Source organism: Ischnura elegans, chromosome X, assembly GCF_921293095.1.
Source record: "Ischnura elegans chromosome X, ioIscEleg1.1, whole genome shotgun sequence".
Classification (NCBI taxonomy): Eukaryota; Metazoa; Arthropoda; class Insecta; order Odonata; family Coenagrionidae; genus Ischnura; species Ischnura elegans.
In genome coordinates this window covers 120,520,943-120,541,819 of record NC_060259.1, presented here as the reverse complement: position 1 = coordinate 120,541,819, position 20,877 = coordinate 120,520,943, and the positions used below count along the sequence as shown (strand labels likewise).

Below are 20,877 nucleotides of genomic sequence, written 5' to 3'. Positions count from 1 at the left end.
TTTCGTAAATACTACAACAAAACCTTTTGAAACACATTTTGACACAGATATAAGATTTGTAGCAAGATTAGGCACATGAACAACTTCAGAAATACTACTAATACTGTTGTTGTTATTACTTTTGTGAATCATGACATCACCTATACTGTCACTCTGCAACTTACGTTTATCAGCACACACAATCTCCAAACCAGAGTTACTTTTAACATTGAACAGAATATCTTTATGAGGAGTCATATGGGCAGTTGCCCCGGAATCCACAAACCAATCATTTTTATTGCTTTGAGCACAACCACCAACACCTAAATCCGAGAATAAAGTGTATTGTTTCTTGTGTAGCTGCTTGTGGGTTGAACTCGATGTCTGTGCCGTTTTCTTGGTCTTGTTTGGACAGTCTGGTTTTTTATGGCCGGGTTGGTTGCATCCATAGCAGACGATACCATCTTGAGAGTTGTCGCGTTTCGGGAACTTCTTTTTCTTCGGAATAGTTCGAGACGCATTGGATGCAAATGCAGTCTCAGTTGCACCATCATTTTTGGACATTTCATTTAAGAGTTTAGTTTTCACCATGTTCACCGTTACTTCAACTCCTGAATTCTCGAGTGCCATTACTAGGGGGTCGTAATGTGAAGGAAGACCTCCAAGCAAAATAGCAACTAAATCCTCATCAGGAATCTCCTTCCCAATATCAGCAAGCTTCTGAGCGGTATCCATTACGGCAGTTAGGTACTCTTCAATGGACGTATAATCTCCGAGGGATAACCGGTACAAAGTCTTTTGAAGGTTAAGTCTCCGGGCAAAACCCTTATCTTCATATGCATCGGCAAGAACTTTCCATGCTTCAGCAGCTGTTTTGCATCTTCTTACATGTATGATAGCGGAATCGTCCACGCACAAACAAATCTTAGCTAGGGCACGCTCATCCTTCCTGGACTTTGAAGCAGCATCAGTATGATCATCATTTGGGAATCCATCAACAGCATGCCACAAGTTTTGATCTATTAAATACGCCTTCAGCTTAAATTTCCAAGTTGGATATCCTTCACGCCCACACAACGGCTTAATGTGAGACGATATACCGGATGCGTCAGACGACATTATGAAGACTTCACTTACTTCTTATAATTTACCAGTGGTATTCTGCCGTTTTAATGTCAGACTGGAGATTGTGAATATGTTGGGTTGCCTAAGCGTTGTTGGAACTAATAAGCGTGACGTCAGAGTCCAATAAACAAAACGTTTACGTGGTGCCTGTAGACTATTCGTCCCAGTTTTAGAAAAACCTATGTATCACTTAGTATCTTTTTCTCAGTACAATTTATTATCCAAGCTCTAGATTACTAGCAAACGAGAACCTTGATTTAATTTATGTTCCATTTCAATTTTTTGGATTCTCAACTCCGCACCAAGAAATCTTAAAATTAAAGTCACAGAGTATTCTTATAGCGCTAAAGAATTAAGTAATTTTGGCGAACTTTGAAGCCCTGTAGCAACAAGAATATTGAGAATTATGAAGTCAGATTTTGCGTACGTTAATAACTTTAACTTGATTATCTATTCACGTTAAAAATATACTATTTTAATTTTATCAGATACCACATTAGTTTGTAGTAAATGTGTGAATATACTATGGCATTATATGTACAACAATGGAAAATGAATCATTTGTTTTCATTATCACCATATTCTGATGTTGTAATTATTTTGATTTATGGTTTATGCCCATGTAATTAACTTAATATTAATACAGTAAAACCTCTATGTAGTGAACCTCTTTGCATCATAAACCTCCATACTTCATACCACCCCCACAGTCCCGTCTGATTTACATGTAAATTTATAGGCAAACCTCTTTGTAGTGAAACTCTTTTTCTCATAACACCTCCACTTCTCATACCAAGGAGACACCCCCGAGATGGCCTAACTACCTCCGCAAATCGTACCGAGAAAACTAGAGACCATTAATGCAGCCGTGATTACGTGTATGGAATGAAATTTTCAGCAATAAATGTTTCACCTTTTTTTATACGTACACCCTTAATATGTTGTAATTTTCACATTAACCATTAGTTATGGCCAATTTGTTCAATATGAGAGCATACATGACAGTAAATAATAAAAAAGGTATCCAACGATCCAAATCATTTTAAGTGACTGTTGAATTAAAGGGATCACATCATTTTCTCTCTGGTCATGGTACAAATCATGCGATAGCGCTCGCTTTCTGTAATTATGAAATAATAAGTGCATGTTCACTAATGCGTGCATGTTTATTTAAACACATAAATGTAATGGTTTAAAAGATAGTAATGCCTTTCATTTCCAAAGAATATGAAAAAATTGTGCCTATCACTAAAATTTCTCTATAGATAACCTCCATTCATCAAATTGCCCAAATTTTGGTCCCCTCCATTACGATGTAAAGAGGTTTCACTGTATTATTCTTCAAAGCGTGAAAGTCCTGCTTTCACAAAAATAACAAAAAAAACAATGTCTCTGCGCTTCGATTTTAATGAGTGTTAAATATCGCACACATCCTGCAGTGTAGGCTGAGTATTCTCCCGTATGTTTTGCGTGACATATAATCAAAGGATAAACACACCACACACATTAATTCGTCGCTTTTGTCACCTGTGGGTGAAGACGAGCTCCAGTCCACTTTGGAGGCACAACCAAGTGCACTATTAGACGAAATCACTGTTCGGCAGCTGCTTCTAACTAGACGATGCAATTTTGATATTGCCAGCGAGTAGCCTAGTCAGATCCAGGATCAGGGGCCAGTGATTTTGAGAGTGGGCCAGCGTTTACTAGCCGCAATCAGAACTGATAATGTTGTGAAATTTCTTCGACTTACAGGCGCTTTGGTTGTGTGTGTAGTTATGCTCTGATTTGGTTGTACACTTTGGAGATGAAATTGCTTCAACTGTTCCTTTAAATAACATGTTCATTGTTGTTGTTTTGCTTCTGAGTAAATAGACTAAATAAAATTGAAAAGCTCAATACTTGAATCAGTAGGAAGCTCTTTTAGATCCGAAAGTCCATAAAAATCACACAGATTGATAGAATAGAATTTGTTCTTAAAATTCTATTCTATCAATGTAAGCTACACTCCTAGATTAGAAATGGTATTTAAACATGTTACAATCATGATTAAATGTAGCAAATGGGAAACTTATTTGATGTTATGGTCAAATTTCATGCATGTATGTTCACGACCAGCTGATGATTTGAAATAGTGATTCGACATTCAAGTTATGATAGCCTCTAGTGGTATTTATTTTTCTCTACAATAATTACGTGTTCAACATAATGTGCTATGCCATAATTGAAGCTCTTTATTGCCTTGTTTCATTATCCATCAAATCCTACAACATTCCCTAGAGATGTAATGATTCTTAAGTAGGTAACACTGAAATATTATCTCATGATGTGGTATATAAGAATCACCATATTAGTCCATGAATTTTTAGCATATCCTTCACCACGACGTGGGATAACAGGGTGTCCACAGGAAAATCAGGAATCATGCTTGAATTATAAGTCCCTGGAATTATGCGTGAATTACTGTATAAGGGTGTGTAAGAGGTGCACTCCTATTTTGAGCATCGGAGCTAAAGAAAAAAAAAAACTTTTTGGCATTTTTTTTATCCTATCGTGCGGTGTAGCAGACTTAAGCCTGGACTTTCGACAGTTATCAAATTTTCCACTTTCAATAGTAATAATACACGCGGCGTTTTTCAGATAAATTTACATGGTATGTATGGTGCCCGGAGATTAGTAGGTGTTCACTTGTAGCCTTAACCTTCTGATGCTTACTAGGAATGGTCGGATCAGATAACTCAGATGCAAATATCCACGAATAATGCCCTTCACCTTAATGTACTTCGGATCCAAATTCGTCAAAGAAATTGAATCTGAATCCTAAATTTTCAATCATTGCTTTCGTGAATGCAACGACCCTTGAGAGGAAGTAGAAAGAGTTCCGATCCTCTCTTCATATACGCCGTTGCACCACGATATTTGTCCTACTCAGGTGCAATTTCTTTAGAGCTCATGTAGGAGTATTGCAATAGAATTTCAGCCGTGGAAATTTGTAAATCAAAACACGACAGGCACATGGTGTGAATCTTCCCTAGAGATTGGACAACAATCGGGGGAATCTCAGCGCCGTTAAAAAATAACCACGGCATAGATTTAACAAAATACCCCTGGCCCTCCACCAGCCCCTGCCTATCATGTTTTTTTCCTTTCCGAGACCCCATGGACCATAAATCACTTGCCTCAAAGGAAAATATCAAGTAACGTGGGAACAATGGAAACTTGCTTCAACCCTTCCCCATCTCACCAACTGACCTTCATCGATCTCTCAGTTTCTGGAGGCCAAATGCTAGGTGAGTCACCTCGTGAGCCCGAAGATATCTCAATAGCTTTCAATAATTGTAAGGCACACACAAAGTTCAAAAAAAGAAAGATCTAACGCGACGCATATCTGACAGAATTTAAGTTTTTTAAGCTCTAATTGATTGACACAAAGATTTATAGTTACCACAAGGCTACTAATATTCAAAATAGTCCAAACAGCTAAATTTCGGAAGGAACAAGCGTAGCATGAGCGCATTCAAACAAGACAAGACGGACTGGAAACTTCTGGCAACTCAAACTGCATTTATCACATTGCTGCCCCTTCGCTTTGAAGACAATGACGTCACGTGCAAGATCGGACGTGTTCTTCCCTTTCTCCTTTGCCCTCAGCCTCGTTGCGGAGGAAAGACGGAGGGAGCGAGCTCCTTCCCCTCTACCTCTCCTTCAACGCTCTTCACTTGTAAACATTTCAGATTTCTTCTATCCGCCATTCAGTCAAACAGTGTACACACTCGTTTGAATTTTTTAAACAGCAGGTTTTGACTCCAATATAATTTTCAATCGCAATAACCCTTATAATATTGTATGAAGATGATTTTTGAGAAAGCAGGCCCCTAGCGTAATGGTAATTACTCGGCAAGACAGATGTTGACTATTGTCCAAGTATTGTCCTTCAAAACTGCACTTTTCTCCACGTTTGACAAGCGAGTACTATTTGCAGTATAAGGGCCGTATTCTTAGTCGACCCTGTAGGGTCAACCAACCCTGGATACGTCATCAGCCCCTACATAAACCGATCTCGCCCTACATACGCCAAGTCAAGCCCTACATATGGCCGTTTTTGGAACTAAACGGGCCCTACTTGATGTAGGGCACCCGAACCAACCCTACACCCTACGAAAACGTGGCGGCCAAATATCGTCTGCTGATCACTTCGATTAAAGAATCTACGTTGCAATGGATATTAAGGGGGACGACCTCACACAAGCCATTTTAAAATGTACAGTAACACAGCGGAAATGTAATAATACTACCACTTTATAACCACCAAGTAAAATAAATTATAAAATTGACTGAACTAAAAAGAACAATATAGCGGTATAAATCATCTTGTTTCTACGAATATATAATATTTTTCACTTTCGGCACTTGGTATACTTTTGGGAAACTAATACTTCGTTTACGTATAACCATAGAGAATGTATTTTCGTGCCATTATTTGACACATAATAAACTTAACTACGTAAGGTGAAAGTGAATGACGAACCTTGATGATGCAACGTAAGTTCCCACTTCAATGCTCATATTTGCTCCATACTTATTACTATCTTGTACGTAGACCACTTTTGAAGTAATTTAAAGACAATTAGGTTCTACTTTTGGCTCGATATGAGAGTATTTGTAGCGATAATTAAGGTACCGACACGACACCGATTGTTTATTTACCTTGAGCCGTTGCCCTAACAATACGCCCGAAAATTATCAGACGTCTTTTCAGTTTCATAGATAGTTCCCATTTTGCCACCAGAATGGAAAATTGCCACTGCGCCATCATCTACATCATCTCAGAGAATTTTACGATAGAATTACTCCCCACCACTTATGTAGGGTCGACTGAGAAACGCATGTAGGGGCCTTTTGTTATGTAGGGACGGATTTGTAGGGTCGACTAAGAATACGGCCCTAAATGCTGCGGTATGCCCACCCGTAGCAGTAAATTTAGTGCGCCCTCCGGAGCGGAAAACCCCACGGGATCTTTTCCATGTTCACATCTGGGGTACCTACCGATGTGATGCTTTCGAGTAAAAAATGCAAACAGGAGCATTGTAAAAATACGTCACTAAGGAAGAAACTCCCCTGCCTCCCGCTTGTTTTTGACCTTGGTTTTTAGATGACTGACTCACGCTGGAAACCAAGGCCACTGAGTTCCTCTTTGGCTAGCAACCGGGGAAAGGGAGGAGGGGAAGATACAAAGTTTGTGTAAGAGGCGCACCCCCATTTTCGTCTGCAATTGCTGGGGAAAAAAGGTGCGCCTCTTACACGTGCTTATACGGTATTCATGAATTTTTGCTCTAACCGGGAATATTAAATTTTTTTTCAAATTCATTTCACATATAATTTTTCCTGTTCAATTTTTCTGGCTGAAAATGTTGTTTCAATTTTAAGTGCACCATCTAAGTATAATTTCTACTGCCGCAGCGAAATGTGGTATGACGGACAAGGCAACAGATTCGAAATGTCTATCACCCTTTGACTTTATGTAACATTCAAAAACACAAGGAATAGAATTCCATGTGACAACAAAATCGGCTTATTAGATCAAAATAGCGTCTCGAATTGAATATATTTAAATTTTAAATGCATTGTGTGCTAAGTAATCTATCCTTGTCCTTTTATGCACATAAATATAATATTATTTAGAAGTATTGAAATGATTTGGAGTGTCTTAACATTCTTAGCCATCACAGTAATAACGTAAGATTAGCCTGGAATTTTTTCAGTTTTTCTTGGAAAACTGGGAACTATGCATGAATTTTTCTACTTCGATTGGTTGAACATCCTGTGGAATCAATTGGAGCATGAAGGCTAATTGCATGAAAAGGGGCTAGCTAACCTCTTCCTTGTCCTTGTAAATACATAAATATAATATTATTTAAGAGTACATATATGAGTAATTTTCGGTGTGTTAAAATTCTAATCCATCGCAGTAATAACGTGGCATCAACCGGGATTGTTGTAAAATTTCTTTGACTTGCATGTGCTTTGTTTGTGCGTGTACATGTTCTGATTTGGTTGTACACTTTGAAAGATGTACTTTGAGTTAGTGTATGTTACATTTATACATACTATGTTGGTATGCTTGTATTGGAGTTTGGCCTGTTTCTTCACTCTTCTTTGATGTGCGTTCATTGTCTTCTGAGAACAGGGCTCGGGGATTTGGCGGATGGGGATAGTGGCAGACATTGCGTGTGCTCGCACTCCGGCAAGGGATTTGGCAAGAGCAATCAGCTGTTGTGCCACGCAAGGACGCACCACTCGGGGGAGCTCCCCTTTGCGTGTGGCAATTGCGGACGACGGTACGTCAAGGCAAGTGACCTGACCCAGCACGCAAAGAGCCACAGTGCCGTCAAACCGCACAGGTAAAGTCATGGACTGAAATTCTCCTCTTGTGGAAAAAAACTTCAAATTGGAGGTGGAAGGAATTCTAAATTTTCTCTCGTCCAATTCGTGAGTGTTTCTTAGATCTTTCCCTCCGCTGAGGATGTCTGTTTACCTGTGAAGCTGTGATGTCGTGGAATCATGTGGGCCTTTTTGTCTTTCCAGAATACTCTGTGAATTTGATGATGAAACGCCTGAAAAAAGTCTGCTTTTGTTCCACGTAGCAATCTGCAAAACCTATTCAGCTTTATTGAATTTGTGCGATGACTTGGTTTGATATTTCGCATTCATATTTCTGGGTCGAATTTGGCAAAGACATCACCTTGTTCTCCAACCCCTCCGCTCTCATATACAGTAAAACCTCTATGTAGTGAACCTCTTTACATCGTAAACCTCCATACTTCGTACCAATCCTCTGGTCCCGTCAGATTTACATGTAAATTTATAGGCAAACCTCTATATAGTGAACCTCTTCATATCGTAAAACCTCCATATATCGTACCAACAAGACAGCCCCGAGACGGCCTAACTACCTCCGCAAATCGTACCGAGACAACTAGAGACCATTAATGCAGCCGCGATTACCTACATGGAATGACATTTTCAGCGATAAATGTTTCACGCTTATTTTTTTCTTATACACCTTTAATAATGTTCACGTTAACCATTAGTTAGGGCATCCAACTATCCTAATAATATTAAGTGACGGTAAATGAAGACAGAACACATCGTTTTCTCTTGAATCATGGTCAAAATCGCTCGATAGCACTAGCTTTCTTTTACTGATGGCTTTATTTTCTTGTAAGTGCCTACACACTATGTTCAGTTAATAAAAGAGGCGACCAGCGCAGCCTATAATCACTTGCTGACGGAAATATTTCAACTAACTTCACTCCCATCCATGGAGACAGAATTACTCAACCGCATGCTACTTCCGCTTCTAAAATTAAAATATTTCAAGAATTTTCCGCGGCTTGAAATAAATCAAATACACAATTTTCGCTATTATTTTATTCCCATATTTCCTGGTGTAGCACTTTCTTGCTACCACCTTGGTAATTTTTTCGATGCTTTCGTGAATGATCGTAGTTTAAAATTTATTGCGCTTAGCGACAGTCATATGTCTTGCCTGCGTATTTATGCTGCGAAATCTGGCTATTCCATCGGGAGTCCGGGACGTCAATTTCTAGCAATACTGAACAAACATCAATCCATGCGCGGCAGTGTTAGGTGAAGGAGGCAGCTAATTAGCTGATACGCGGTAGGGCATTGAAATTTTTTACCGTCACCGCCACATTCTGAAGTAGTTCGCCCAGCATTCTCACCTGTGGCCTGAGTCTTGAATCCTTCGTTACGCCTCAACGAATAAAATCCGTCGTTATGACGAACTCATTCGTTGTCATTTGTTCGTTATCCCAAACGCGCAAGTTTTGAACACTTTCGTTGCCAACGAAAGTTTTTCATCGAATGTATTCCTTCGTTTACGCAACGAAAAACGAAGAGCATTCGTTCATAGCCTAACGAAGTTAAATCATATTGTTTGTTTACACCAGTATGGCGGCCTTGAGACGTTATTTTGATGAGGGGAGCTTATGAAGAGGAAAGGCGTTTGTATAGGCAAGATAGATATCTAAGGGACCGGCAAAATCCATACGATCTTCCCGAAGATTATTTTGTTCAAATATTTCGCCTTAATCAAGAGGCAACTTAGGGTTTAGTGGAAGAGCTAAGGCTTTACATGCATTCTTCACGAAGATCATGCATTCCTATTGAAATAAAGGTATTTACCTGTAGGCATGGACTAATTTCATTTTTTTACCATCAGTAAAATGAGTCCTACTAAAGAAAGTGAACTTGTTATTATTGCAAAATTGTTAGCCGTATATTTAACCTTTTCTTGTCAACGATTACTACGTTTCTCTTACTATGGAAACTACGATAAAAAAAACCTATTTTCTTGAATGCAGGTTGTTACAGCATTGCATTTTTTTGCCTGTGGCAGCTATCAAAGGCCAGTTGGATTAAATTTATTTTTGAATGTAAGCCAAAAGACTGTAAGTCGAATAATTAAGGAGATAACTGATACGGTGAATGAACATTTACTTCACAAATGGGTTGCATTCCCAATTAATATTGATAAGCAGAGAAGGATAAAAGCACGGTAAACAAATTATTTCATTAAGATATATTCCAGGTTGAATGAGTATTCAACGTTGGACATAATTATTGATGATATTCCTAACTAAATCTAACTAAGTCTAAATTTCAGATTTTTGGAGGAAAAGAATTTCCCCGGTATTCTCGGTGCAATTGATTGCACGCACGTGAAGATCAAGGCTCCGCATGTAAATGATGAAGTATATCCTGAACACCTTTACGTTAATAGGCATGGTTATCATTCCATAAATGTTCAGCTGGTAATATACATATGTAGCATGAATATTGGTTAAAGAGCCTATGTAGATAATAACCTACTATTTCTTGCTTGTTTCCCTTTAAAATCAGATATGTGACTATGATTTAAACATTTTAAATGTTAACGCAAGATACCCTGGGGGAACACATGATTCCTTCATTTGGAGGAGCTCAAACATATACAGGGCATTGGAAAATGCTCATTCTGTAGGAACCCTAGATGGATGGCTTATAGGTATGCTACAGTTTACTTTTCAAGTTGACAAGAATGTATTAATCATCAAATTGAGTAAGCACCCATTCTGTCGGTTTTATAAAGAAGTGCTAAATACCAAAATGAAATACTTTGTTTTCATCCCAGGGGATAGTGGTTACCCTCTTCAGCCTTGGCTGATGACACCAGTATTAAATGCAATACCAGGAACCCCAGAGAACAGGTATACAGAGGCACATGCTGCTGCAAGAAACTGCATTGAAAGATGCAACGGTGTCCTCAAGAGTAGGTTTTGATGCTTGCTATCTGAGAGAGGACTACATTATTCCCCTGAGAGAGCTTCATTAATCGTTAACACTTGTGTTGTTATACACAACATGTGCAAGAGGTATAACTTGGAAGATGATAATATACAGCTTCCTCCGGCAAATAGAGCTGCAGGTTATGCAAGGGAAGATATTGAGCATCATGCTCATAATGAAGCCCTAAGAATTCGTCGCCAAATTATTAGAGCTCGGTTTTCCTAATTTAGATAAACTGAATGGTATTTATTATCCTTAGAAAATAGTCAACCATGCCGATCTACATCATCACTCGTTTTATAATTCATCTGTTATTTTGTAATTAATCTCCTGTATGAAAATCGATGAATTCTGTACTGTTGATGCAGTAAAACATCCAGTTGTGAATAAACAATTTCTCCTTCGGAGCAAGTGGCACCAAAAATGAGTGTATGATTTAATCAACCTTTAGGTTTAAATGACTTACCTGATTATAATACCACATACTATCCCTAAAATAGCTGGTATTTATCCAACTCTGCATGCAGATGACACTAAATTCATTGTTTTTTCTTCAGTCTTCAATCTCTCATCACCGATGGTTTAACTGTCAGTGAATCGCTGATGGCTTAAGAACTCCCTTAAACTGAACATTGTGAAGTCACACAATGTATTTCAGAAATATACAAAAGCCTAAGAGGGGCATTTCCCTATCCCCATACATTTTTTAGGAAGAAGTGTCATCACTTATTGACTAATTACATAGTTGTTTAAAAGGGAGAGTGTGAAATTGGGTTAATGCTCATTTTTTAGTGGTACCTATTATATTAGAAATAATGTATTTAATGGATTGTTTGAAATAGGTTCATTGGCACAACGTTACAATGTTATTCTTAGTAGTATGAGATTAGAATTAGTGGATTATTTTTATCATGGGTGTCCATTCTGTTTCTAAACTTTGTATTAGAAAGATAGAAACTTTGGATGTACACATTTGTTATTCATGTACATCTAATGCTGCCACCAGGCAATAGTCTACCTGCAGCAATGTGTAATTATAATAATTAATGGCACGCATATTCCTCAAGATAATTCAGCCAAATATTTAAGGATGCACATAGACTCAAATGTTTCATGGGATACCCATATTTGTTTTTGGTCAACAAATTTAGCTTCATCTGCTTCCTCATTAGATCCATCCACTAAACGGAGTCAACTGACATTCTCTATAACATTTACTAAGGCTTGTTCCACTCCCATGCATCATATAGTGCATATAATCTTTTGGTGAACTTCCTCTGTCTTGAAATTGTTCAGTATTCAAAAGAAGGTTGTTTGAATTATACCTCATGCCAATAACAACAGCCCATGCAGACATTACCATTCAAGAAGTTAAAAATTTTACCCTTTCTTGAGTGAGCATAATTTAAACATTCTTTACACAAAACAACATGAACGAATATTACTTCAACTCAGATGTTCACCAGTACTCCAACTGAAAACAAAATGATCTGCACCAACCATTTGTATGAACTAGGAAATCACCTATAGGGCCTCAACGTATGGGGCTGCAACTTTACTATAAAATTCCCTTACAAATAAAGATTTCCCAACTGATAAGGCTTTCATGGATAAAGTGAAGGTATGTATTTCTCCTCTCAAAATAGTATTACTATGAGAACTTGTAAATTCTTAAGTCTTTTTGTATTCATCCAAACATTGCCCCTAAGTGTACCATGTATGTACTTCTACCTCTACATGCATCTAAATCAATGACTAATGGTAGTGCATTTCTTTAGCACCTCTACTAAAATGCTGATGGCAGAATTGACCATTCCCATTTTTACCCATCGTAAACATAATGATATTGCTGGTGATGCTTTTACTATTTTCTAAAAACCATACATCTGAATCAATGCACTCATTGCTTTCTGATCCTTTGGCAATTAAATATTGATATTTATTGTTATTATTTAAAATATTTCAAACAAATCTGATGCCATAGATGTAACATAGGTTCAAATTACTTTTTTATTAAATAATTTTGTAGGCATTCTGAAATCTTTTCAAAAGCATCAGCTTGCTTCTCAGCTGCAGCTGCTTTTCTACTTTCAGTTTGTTGGAGGTCATTTAAAGATTTTAAAATTTGATTAAGAACGTTTAACATTTTTCCTTCAATCTCTTTTTTAAATTTCAATTTCTCTTCCTCTATCTGAGAAAGCCTTTCCTTCGTTCTTTCATAAGGAGAAATGTTCTTGCCTGTTAATCAGGAAGGAAAGATTCAACAAATGAAATTAAAGTAATTAATATAAGCATTAATGTGGTAGTTATCAATTCACCATGGTTCACCAGGTACTTCAATTATACCTATGAAACACTCTTAGTTTTATACCTTTGAGTTTTCTCTTCTCTTTCACAAAATTCCTATTAATTGGGGAAGAATGAGGAGATATCTGCCTTGACAAAAATGGAGAGGGTGGAGGCACTATCTCTTCCAAGGGCGAGGAGGGTTCTCTTACTGTGTAATACAATCATTGTAATTTCCATCAATTGGCATTGATCACACCAGAGCATATCTCTTAGTACAAGTTATTTATTTAAAACTCTTTTATCATTCCTTAAGTGTGCATTGCACCTTTTCTCACTGCTTGTTTATAAGAAAACCAAGAATCATATTGTATGTATTTGAGTTTGGAAAATTGTCATTTTCCAGTACACACCTGCATTGGTATTATCTTCAAAGCTACTACTACATCCAAAGTCCATGAGCACTTGCCCTACCAGTAACAAAATATATTAATGAGGCCCTATATCCAAATATGCTACAAACTATGAATAGGTGACAGCTTTTTACAAACCTATGGCTGACAAGACCTCCTCGTTATCAACTGAAATCTCCTCCTTTTAAAATGGAAATTCCGTAATGTTAACAAATACTAAGGAATCAAAATAATCATACATACTTTGCTCAAATACACTGAAGTTTATCAAAAATACCTCCACAAGCGATTCCTTACAACCTGGATCTCCGTAGGTACAAACTTTTCCAACAGTTTCTAAAAGTCTTTCCTCCAATGGGCTTAAATTTTCCTTTGACATGCCTCCCCCACCTGTCTCTTTATGATATTTCTGGAGACGCAACACTTTTGCTTTAACTGAGCTTCTCCAGTCTGCCCATGTCTGTCTCAAAATCAATGTTGCAAGCACTTTTAGCTAACCATTGATACATGAATTATAACGTGCAAAACTATTCCGAATTCAAAAGCAGTTAACAGACTTGATGAGAACGTTAGAACAAGGAGCATGAATTACGAAGAGAGGAACCGAATAAATAAACACCTTTTCCCAAAGACATCCAATTAATTTCATCTAAATGATTACAGTTCAAGTTATTTCACTTCAACGGCATTACTTACCTCTGGACTGAAGTTTTTCAATAATGTTTACATTTTCCAAGATTTAGTTCAGTCATAATCAGCAAAACATTACCTTCTTCCACTTCTCCCCGTCCTTCGCTGGACCCTGGCCTGCTGCATTTAATTGCTGTGCGATAGTTTCCCAGCATTTCTGTTTAGATTTGCTTGTTACATTAGGGCCAAGCTTTCCGGTTAAAATAGTTTTATGCCTCGTATAAAGTTCAAGCATTAGCTCCTGCTGCTTCTCGGAGACTTTGGTCATTCTTTTCTTACCTACACTCTCCATTATATTTTTATTACTATGTATGATTACAAAAATCTGCTCCTAAGCTGCACTAGTCGCTCCAAAGGAAAAATAAACACTGTAAGAATCCATAGTAACCATCAGTAACGGTGGGTTGGGGTACGGTTGCGTTAGAGCAGTCATTTGTGTTAGTTTGGTACAAAGCCACAGACATCGCTGCAGCACCAGCGGGAATAACGAAACGAAGATTACTCGCTGTACTGTTAACGAAAAAATTAAGGACTTGCTCCGCGATTCGTTGATGCCGAAATTCGCTATGAGGCTAACGAAGTTACCGATGATAACGAAAAAGTCGATTTGTGTTCGGTGAGTAACGAAAATTTCAAGACTCGGGCCACTGGAAATCACGTCCTTTCGCAGACCAAGCATTTCTGTGTGCCCTCAACAGAGTTTTTCTTCGGAACGCTCCGTGCATTGTATTTTGGAGAGAGGGAATTCAACAAAATTTTCTCTGAAAAGTTCTCTTGCTTGGCAGGCAGTGTACTCACTCACATGAAACTCTTCCATTACTTTCTTCCTGCTCCAGAAAGTCCATCACGTCTCGTAATAAATCGAAGGAACTTGAAGCTAAAGAAAGTTACGCTGCTCAACGCTCAATAACCAAGAAATCAATGCGAACTGCAATGCGAAAATTTAAGAAAAAAGTACTTGGTGAATTACTCGAAGAAAATCCGAAATCCTTTTGGTCGTACGCGAGAGAGCTTCAGGGAAAACATTCAACCGTAGATTCGTTATTTGATAAAGATGGTAAACTTGTCACCGAAAATATAGACAAAGCTAACACTTTAAATGCCCACTTCGAAAGTGTATACACTACTGACGATACTCAATAGGGAACTTGCATATATTTCAGATATAATCAATAGCCCCAAAATAATATAAAAATATATGTTTGCATACCTCGGTGAAAGTTTTTCTATTATTTTATGACGTGGTTTGCGATATTTAATGCATCAAAGTTCACGAGAATTTTCAAATGCAAGTGAGAAGCGAAAACGCCCGATGATTGGCTGGTAGAAAAGTGACGTCATAGTTCAGTACGACTTCGTCGACTCGGAAAGTCGATGCCGAGAAATGGAAAGGTAGCTGATGTGCATCTGTAATGTTTTATAGTTCATAGCAAAGTGAGACTTGCGTATAATATTGGCGAAAGCGTATACTCATGTGAAATGTGTATTCTTTTGGCAGTCCGGTAGAGTCTTATGGTGAACTTATTTCCACTTCGAAGCTGTCGATGATACTTTCAACTTAAAAATACCTTGCCTGGAGGGCGACAGGAAGCTCTGAGGAAGCCAGACTATTAATGTTTCAATTTAGTAGCGATAATATAGACGAACTTCCAACACAATCTACCATCTTGTGACTAAAAACCCCGAAGCCACTTCCTATTCTGCAGAAAGAATCGGTCAATCGCACTTCGATCAATATAATAAACACAACGTCTTCAGGTGTTAATAAGTTACTTTTGAAATGAAATACTTCCTAAATTAGCATTAAAATGTGCATGTTTTCCAAACAGAGTCTTTAATACATTTTGGGAGCTTTTCTCACGATATATCTGAAACCTTCTCTAAAGGCGAGCTCATCGTCATTGCGATCGGTTGTCACTTAAAAATTCCGTATCGGAAATCCTAGAGGGATGACTTTCGACGATGACCGTGATCACCTGCACTCTCACTATCACTGGAACCCGTGGTGAAAATATCATCCCAATCCAATATCTATTTGGTTTTAACTGGGGAAAGAGCAACATAGAACTGCACATTCTTTGGGCAACTTTGGGTTTGACTTTCCCTCAAACACACCATTTCCCCTGTGGTGCACATCAGTCCTATCTTTATACGATGGCCTGACAACCTTTAAATGGATCCTTGGTTTATCCTGACAACCAACTAAATGGAAATTGCTGATCCACACATGTCCATTCTTATCTCCATAATTTCCAAATCAAAGGCCGCGGAACATTCCTCTTGTGACTCAACTTTTTTTTGAAAAGCAAGCAACGGCGCAGAATAAAATCAAAGAATGCTGCGATTCATTTTTTGTGACCACCTCTGGATTCCATTCTTTTTCCATCTACAACTTCCTTTATCTTTCGGGGTAAACTATGGGACAAGATAATGTTTAAATATTTTCATTTATTTATAACAAAATATAAGTTCTAAAAATACTCAAAAGCCATTTTATTAATTCGCACTGATGAGTGTAAATTAATGTGGAAGATGAATGCTGTAGACGTAGTAGTTTTCCTTAGGTTGAGTTGCAAAGTTCATGAAATTGACAAAACGGCTAATTTTTCGGTGCGCGGAGTCATTTATTGCACTGACCGTGTCTACATTTTTCAATTTTTTTGTAATAAAATAAATCAGAATTTAGGATAAAATTTCCTTTAAAATGACGTATAGTTCATTTTTATAGCATGTAGTGAAGCCAGCCAGGATATAAATTTGCAAAGTACAGCGGCACATCATTTTGACGCCGACAGTAGAAGAAAACGCTGTCTTCTTGGCTGGCACTCGAATGCATGAGGATCAACGTTGCTCTATATTTTCATATTTCCTCCCTTGATTTTAAACATCATGGAATTTTCTATGTCCTTCCGTAACTGAAATTGAACAAGTACCTTAATAATTTGAGTCCATCGTAACCATCGAGAAACACCTATCTCGATTTTTGTTGTGAAGTTGAGTTTTTATTCTAGGGCGGCCGAATTATCAAAAAATCTCAGTTTCAAGTTATTCAGTCAATGAAATATGGAAATATTATTTATATTAAAGTTATCTTCGCTCACATAGCACACGGGTTTATCATTCCGTTTATTATACTCTTATTTTTCCGTAACGCTCATCCCGACAGACGGCTTGCATCGAGGCTTTTCTTCTAATTTCCTCCGTGGGAATGCAGACGAAAATTTTTTCTGGGGTGTTATTGCACAGAGGAACAATGCACCACTTGTAATTTTTCCTTATTTCACCCACGTTCTCCTTTAAACGCAACGTGGCTCTTCCAAACCTGCAGTTACTGGGCTTAGATCTTGGACTCGTACTGAACTATGACGTCACAGCCAAAGATTAGTGGGGGCGGTATTTTTTAGCCCGCGAAACTCGGGCGACTTTTGGGAGTCATTTTCTAGGGTATAAACTGAATTTTAAGCGGAAAAAAGTATATTGCGGTACTAAGTGTTTACTGTAGTATATCAGCATATTGTTTATAAAAAGTATGCAATTTCCCTATTCAATTTAGACATCCCATATACTGAGGATTTGATGGAAGAAATATCTATAAAACGTGATGGGATAACTAAACAACTACAATCGATTAAGAATAGTAAATCTCCGGGTCCGGAGGGAATACCCGCGCGTGTCCTCAAAGAGTTAGCTCCACAGATCGCGCCTTACTTAGAGATCATATTCAAGAAGTCACTCTCCGAAGGGAAGTTACCGCCCGACTGGAAAATTGCAAGTGTTACACCCATTTTCAAAAAGGGAAACAGAAATGACCCAGGCAACTACCGTCCAATTTCCCTAACATCAATTATAGGCAAGATACTTGAACATATCGTTGTTAGTAATATCATGACTTTCTTGGACAGACGTAACTTCCTCCATGACTGTCAGCACGGATTCCGAAAAAATAGATCCTGCGAAACACAGCTCGCGCTCTTTCTTCACGACGTTATAAAATCTGGTGAATCGAAAAGACAAGTTGACGCACTATTTCTAGATTTTAAGAAAGCTTTCGACACTGTACCTCACAACAAACTTTTATACAAATTACAGTCATGCGGATTAAACGAAACAGTTGTAAACTGGATACGCGACTTCCTCAGAGATCGTAAACAAAAAGTAGTTCTTGACGGAATTAGCTCTGATGTTGTAAAAGTTACATCAGGTGTTCCACAAGGAAGCGTAATCGGCCCCCTGTTGTTCATTATATATACATTAACGATCTCTGCTCCCGCATTAGCAGTAAAATACGTTTATTTGCTGACGACGCTGTCATCTACCGCGAAATTAGTGATCACTCTGACTATGAAAATCTATCATCGGACTTAAACAACGTTCATTTGTGGAGTCAAGAGTGGGGACTCGAACTTAATCTGAGCAAATGCATGGCGGTACATTTTTTGCGGAATTCGTCCAACACTAACAATGTTTATGCAGTGGATGGCATTAACATAAAGGCAACAGACGAAGTGAAGTACCTGGGAGTTACGATAACCTCGAACCTCACGTTGGGGAACTCATATAAAGAATATTTGCGGCATAGCCCTGAAGAAATTAGGATTCGTCAAGCGTATTGTGGGAAGATTTTCGGATGAGAAAGTAAAAGAAAGGTGCTATTTCGCTCTCGTCCGACCGCACCTTGAATATGCAGCGAGTGTATGGGATCCAGTGCAGAAAGACTTAATCCGCGAGCTGAATAAGATACAAAGGAAGGCTGCGCGTTTCGTCAAAAACCGCTACGGGCGTACAGACAGTGTTACCCAGATGTTAAGCGAATTAGGCTGGGAGCCGTTGGAGACTCGGAGGGTGCGCGCTAGGCTTAGATTGCTTGAGCAATTGAGAATGGATATATTTAAGAGCGACACAGAGAACATAATCTTAGAGCCACACTATATTTCCAGGTCCGACAGAAGCGATAAATTAAGAGAGATTTTTAGCCGAACGGATAGATATAAGAATTCGTTTTTCCCCCGAACAATAAAGGACTTTAATAAACGCTTGTCCCAACCTCGTTAGAGCACTTCTTCTTTTTTTTTTTTAATAGCTGTAAACGGCTGGTGTCCTAACACCCCCTGCCACACGCCTTTTAGGCGGCTTGCGGGGTATTATGTAGATGTAGATGTAGATGAAGTTGGTACCAATGATAACAGATGTACCTTTCCTTGATGAGTGCTTGATGTGTGAACTTTTTGTTTGATTAAGTCTATGAGCACATCCATATCATGAACTTTCTGAAGTAGTCCTTTTGGGAGTTTTGGGTCATCCTTTTCTGGAGATAATTCTTTATCAAGAACTCTTTTAACTTTCCTTTTAAAATTACTGCATGCTGACTCTACTTTCCTTTTAGCGTAGGTTGACCTTCTGTGAGATGATATGCCATGAAATTTTAAAGGTGACTCCTCTATATCTTGCAGCGTTCTGTTAAGTAGCTCAGTTGATTTTTCTTGGGATACTGTTGTTTGAAAATTCAAAATACTATCATTGCTGTCTTTATCTACTGCTTCAACATCAGAAAGCTCATTTCCAAACCTGGAGTGTTTCTTTACCTCCTCCCTACATGGCTGGCATATTTTCATTCCTGGCACTAATTTCCGAAGAGTTGGGATTTTACAGGCCTTTCCTGCAAATTCAAGACTTGCATTTCTCTGTGATTTTGATATTTTCTTCTTGTGGCTCTTAAAAGGATCAAGACAATATATTTGGTAGGTTTAATACTTTTTCAAATAGTATATTCTGTGATGTTTGCAGACATTGGATAGGACTTCCCCAGGTACACCACTTCTGAGAGGTAACAGCTGTTTTTGAAGTATACTCATGATCTCAATTTTGTTCAGTTGCACCACTGGTGTTGCAATCAGATGCAGTTACTTTTCCAATGCTGCACAGTTCAACAATTTGCTCATTTTGAAGCATAGTGGAGACACTAACCTTTTTTAATAAATATAATAATAATTTTTATTGTTCTGTTGGTCCAAGGAATAGAACATAGAACATGGTCAAGAGAATATTACAGATACAAAGAGATACCAAACACACAAAAAACGACACAGATCAATTATACATTATCACACATATATTCGTCTAGATTGTAATAGGCTTTGGATAAAAGCAGCCTTCTCAATTCGCGCTTGAAGGTTGCAATGTTGGACTGAGTTTTTACATGCGGTGGTAATTTATTAAAAATAAGGGAAGCTGAGTGATGAGTTCCCTTTCTAGATAAGGCACAGGGTTGCCTTCTCAGGTGAACATCATTTCTGCGCCGAGTGAAATAATCATGAATGGTAGAGCTCGGACAGAACAAATCAGGATACATTTTGACAAATAGTGCACAATAAAAAATAAACAGACATGGTAGTGTCATTATCTTGAATTTAAGAAACAGTGGCTTTCCTGGAGATCTGATGGAAACAGCAGCAATTGCCTTCAAAGATCTCTTTTGCATGGAGAAGGCCCTTGTGGCAGCACTGGTGTTGCCCCAAAATATCACACCATAAGACAGGTAGGAGTGGATTTTAGCAAAGTAAACTAGCTTTAAGATCTCCACAGAGGTGGTGGGGGCAAGTTTACGAATCATGAAGATACCAGATGAAATTTTTTTGTTCAGATTATCAACGTGGAATTGCCAGTCAAGATTTTCATTTAGAGTTAAACCCAAGAATTTAGTACAGTTAGATTGCTTGATTGAATTATTACTGATAGTTCGGAGTAAAGGGCTTGAAGTCGGGGGAGAAATTTTGTTATGGAAGTGGAGAAAAGATGTTTTGAGGTCATTTAATTGTAAGCTGTTATTATGGCACCATTGACCTATAGTTGAAACAGTAATTTGAGCAGCATTCGTTACTCCTAACAGCGTATCGCTCAGGTTCAGTGTAGAAGTGTCATCAGCATATAGGGTCACCTTACACATAGGTAGGTGATATTTGAGATCATTGATGAAGATGACAAATAAAAGAGGGCCCAGGATTGATCCTTGAGGGACCCCACAGTTCGATTTGAGAGG

At 38.2% G+C, this 20,877-nt stretch overlaps 2 protein-coding genes across 11 annotated transcripts in view; one reads left to right on the top strand and one right to left on the bottom strand.

The window, feature by feature from the left end:
• The window catches only part of LOC124171552 (Golgi reassembly-stacking protein 1-like), a 66,303-nt gene extending 55,427 nt beyond the window's left edge, over positions 1 to 10,876 (top strand). For 6 of the 10 annotated variants that reach the window (XR_006867840.1, XR_006867835.1, XR_006867842.1 and 3 more), the window contains 2 exons: positions 7,289 to 7,502; positions 9,791 to 10,876. The gene's annotated coding sequence lies outside the window, so the exon portion shown is untranslated. Of the gene's footprint in view, positions 1 to 7,288; positions 7,882 to 9,790 lie in introns of those variants that run through there. The other 4 variants (XR_006867843.1, XR_006867838.1, XR_006867837.1 and 1 more) reach the window with 4 other exon arrangements.
• A 1,575-nt stretch (positions 10,877 to 12,451) lies between these two features.
• LOC124171551 lies at positions 12,452 to 13,292 on the bottom strand. The gene is made up of 3 exons (XM_046550726.1): positions 13,152 to 13,292; positions 12,824 to 12,949; positions 12,452 to 12,690 (listed from the first exon to the last, which is right to left on the bottom strand). The coding sequence occupies exons 1-3, from the start codon at positions 13,195 to 13,197 to the stop codon at positions 12,455 to 12,457; spliced, it is 408 nt and encodes a 135-aa protein (XP_046406682.1). The 5' UTR covers positions 13,198 to 13,292; the 3' UTR covers positions 12,452 to 12,454.
• Positions 13,293 to 20,877: the final 7,585 nt, after the last annotated feature.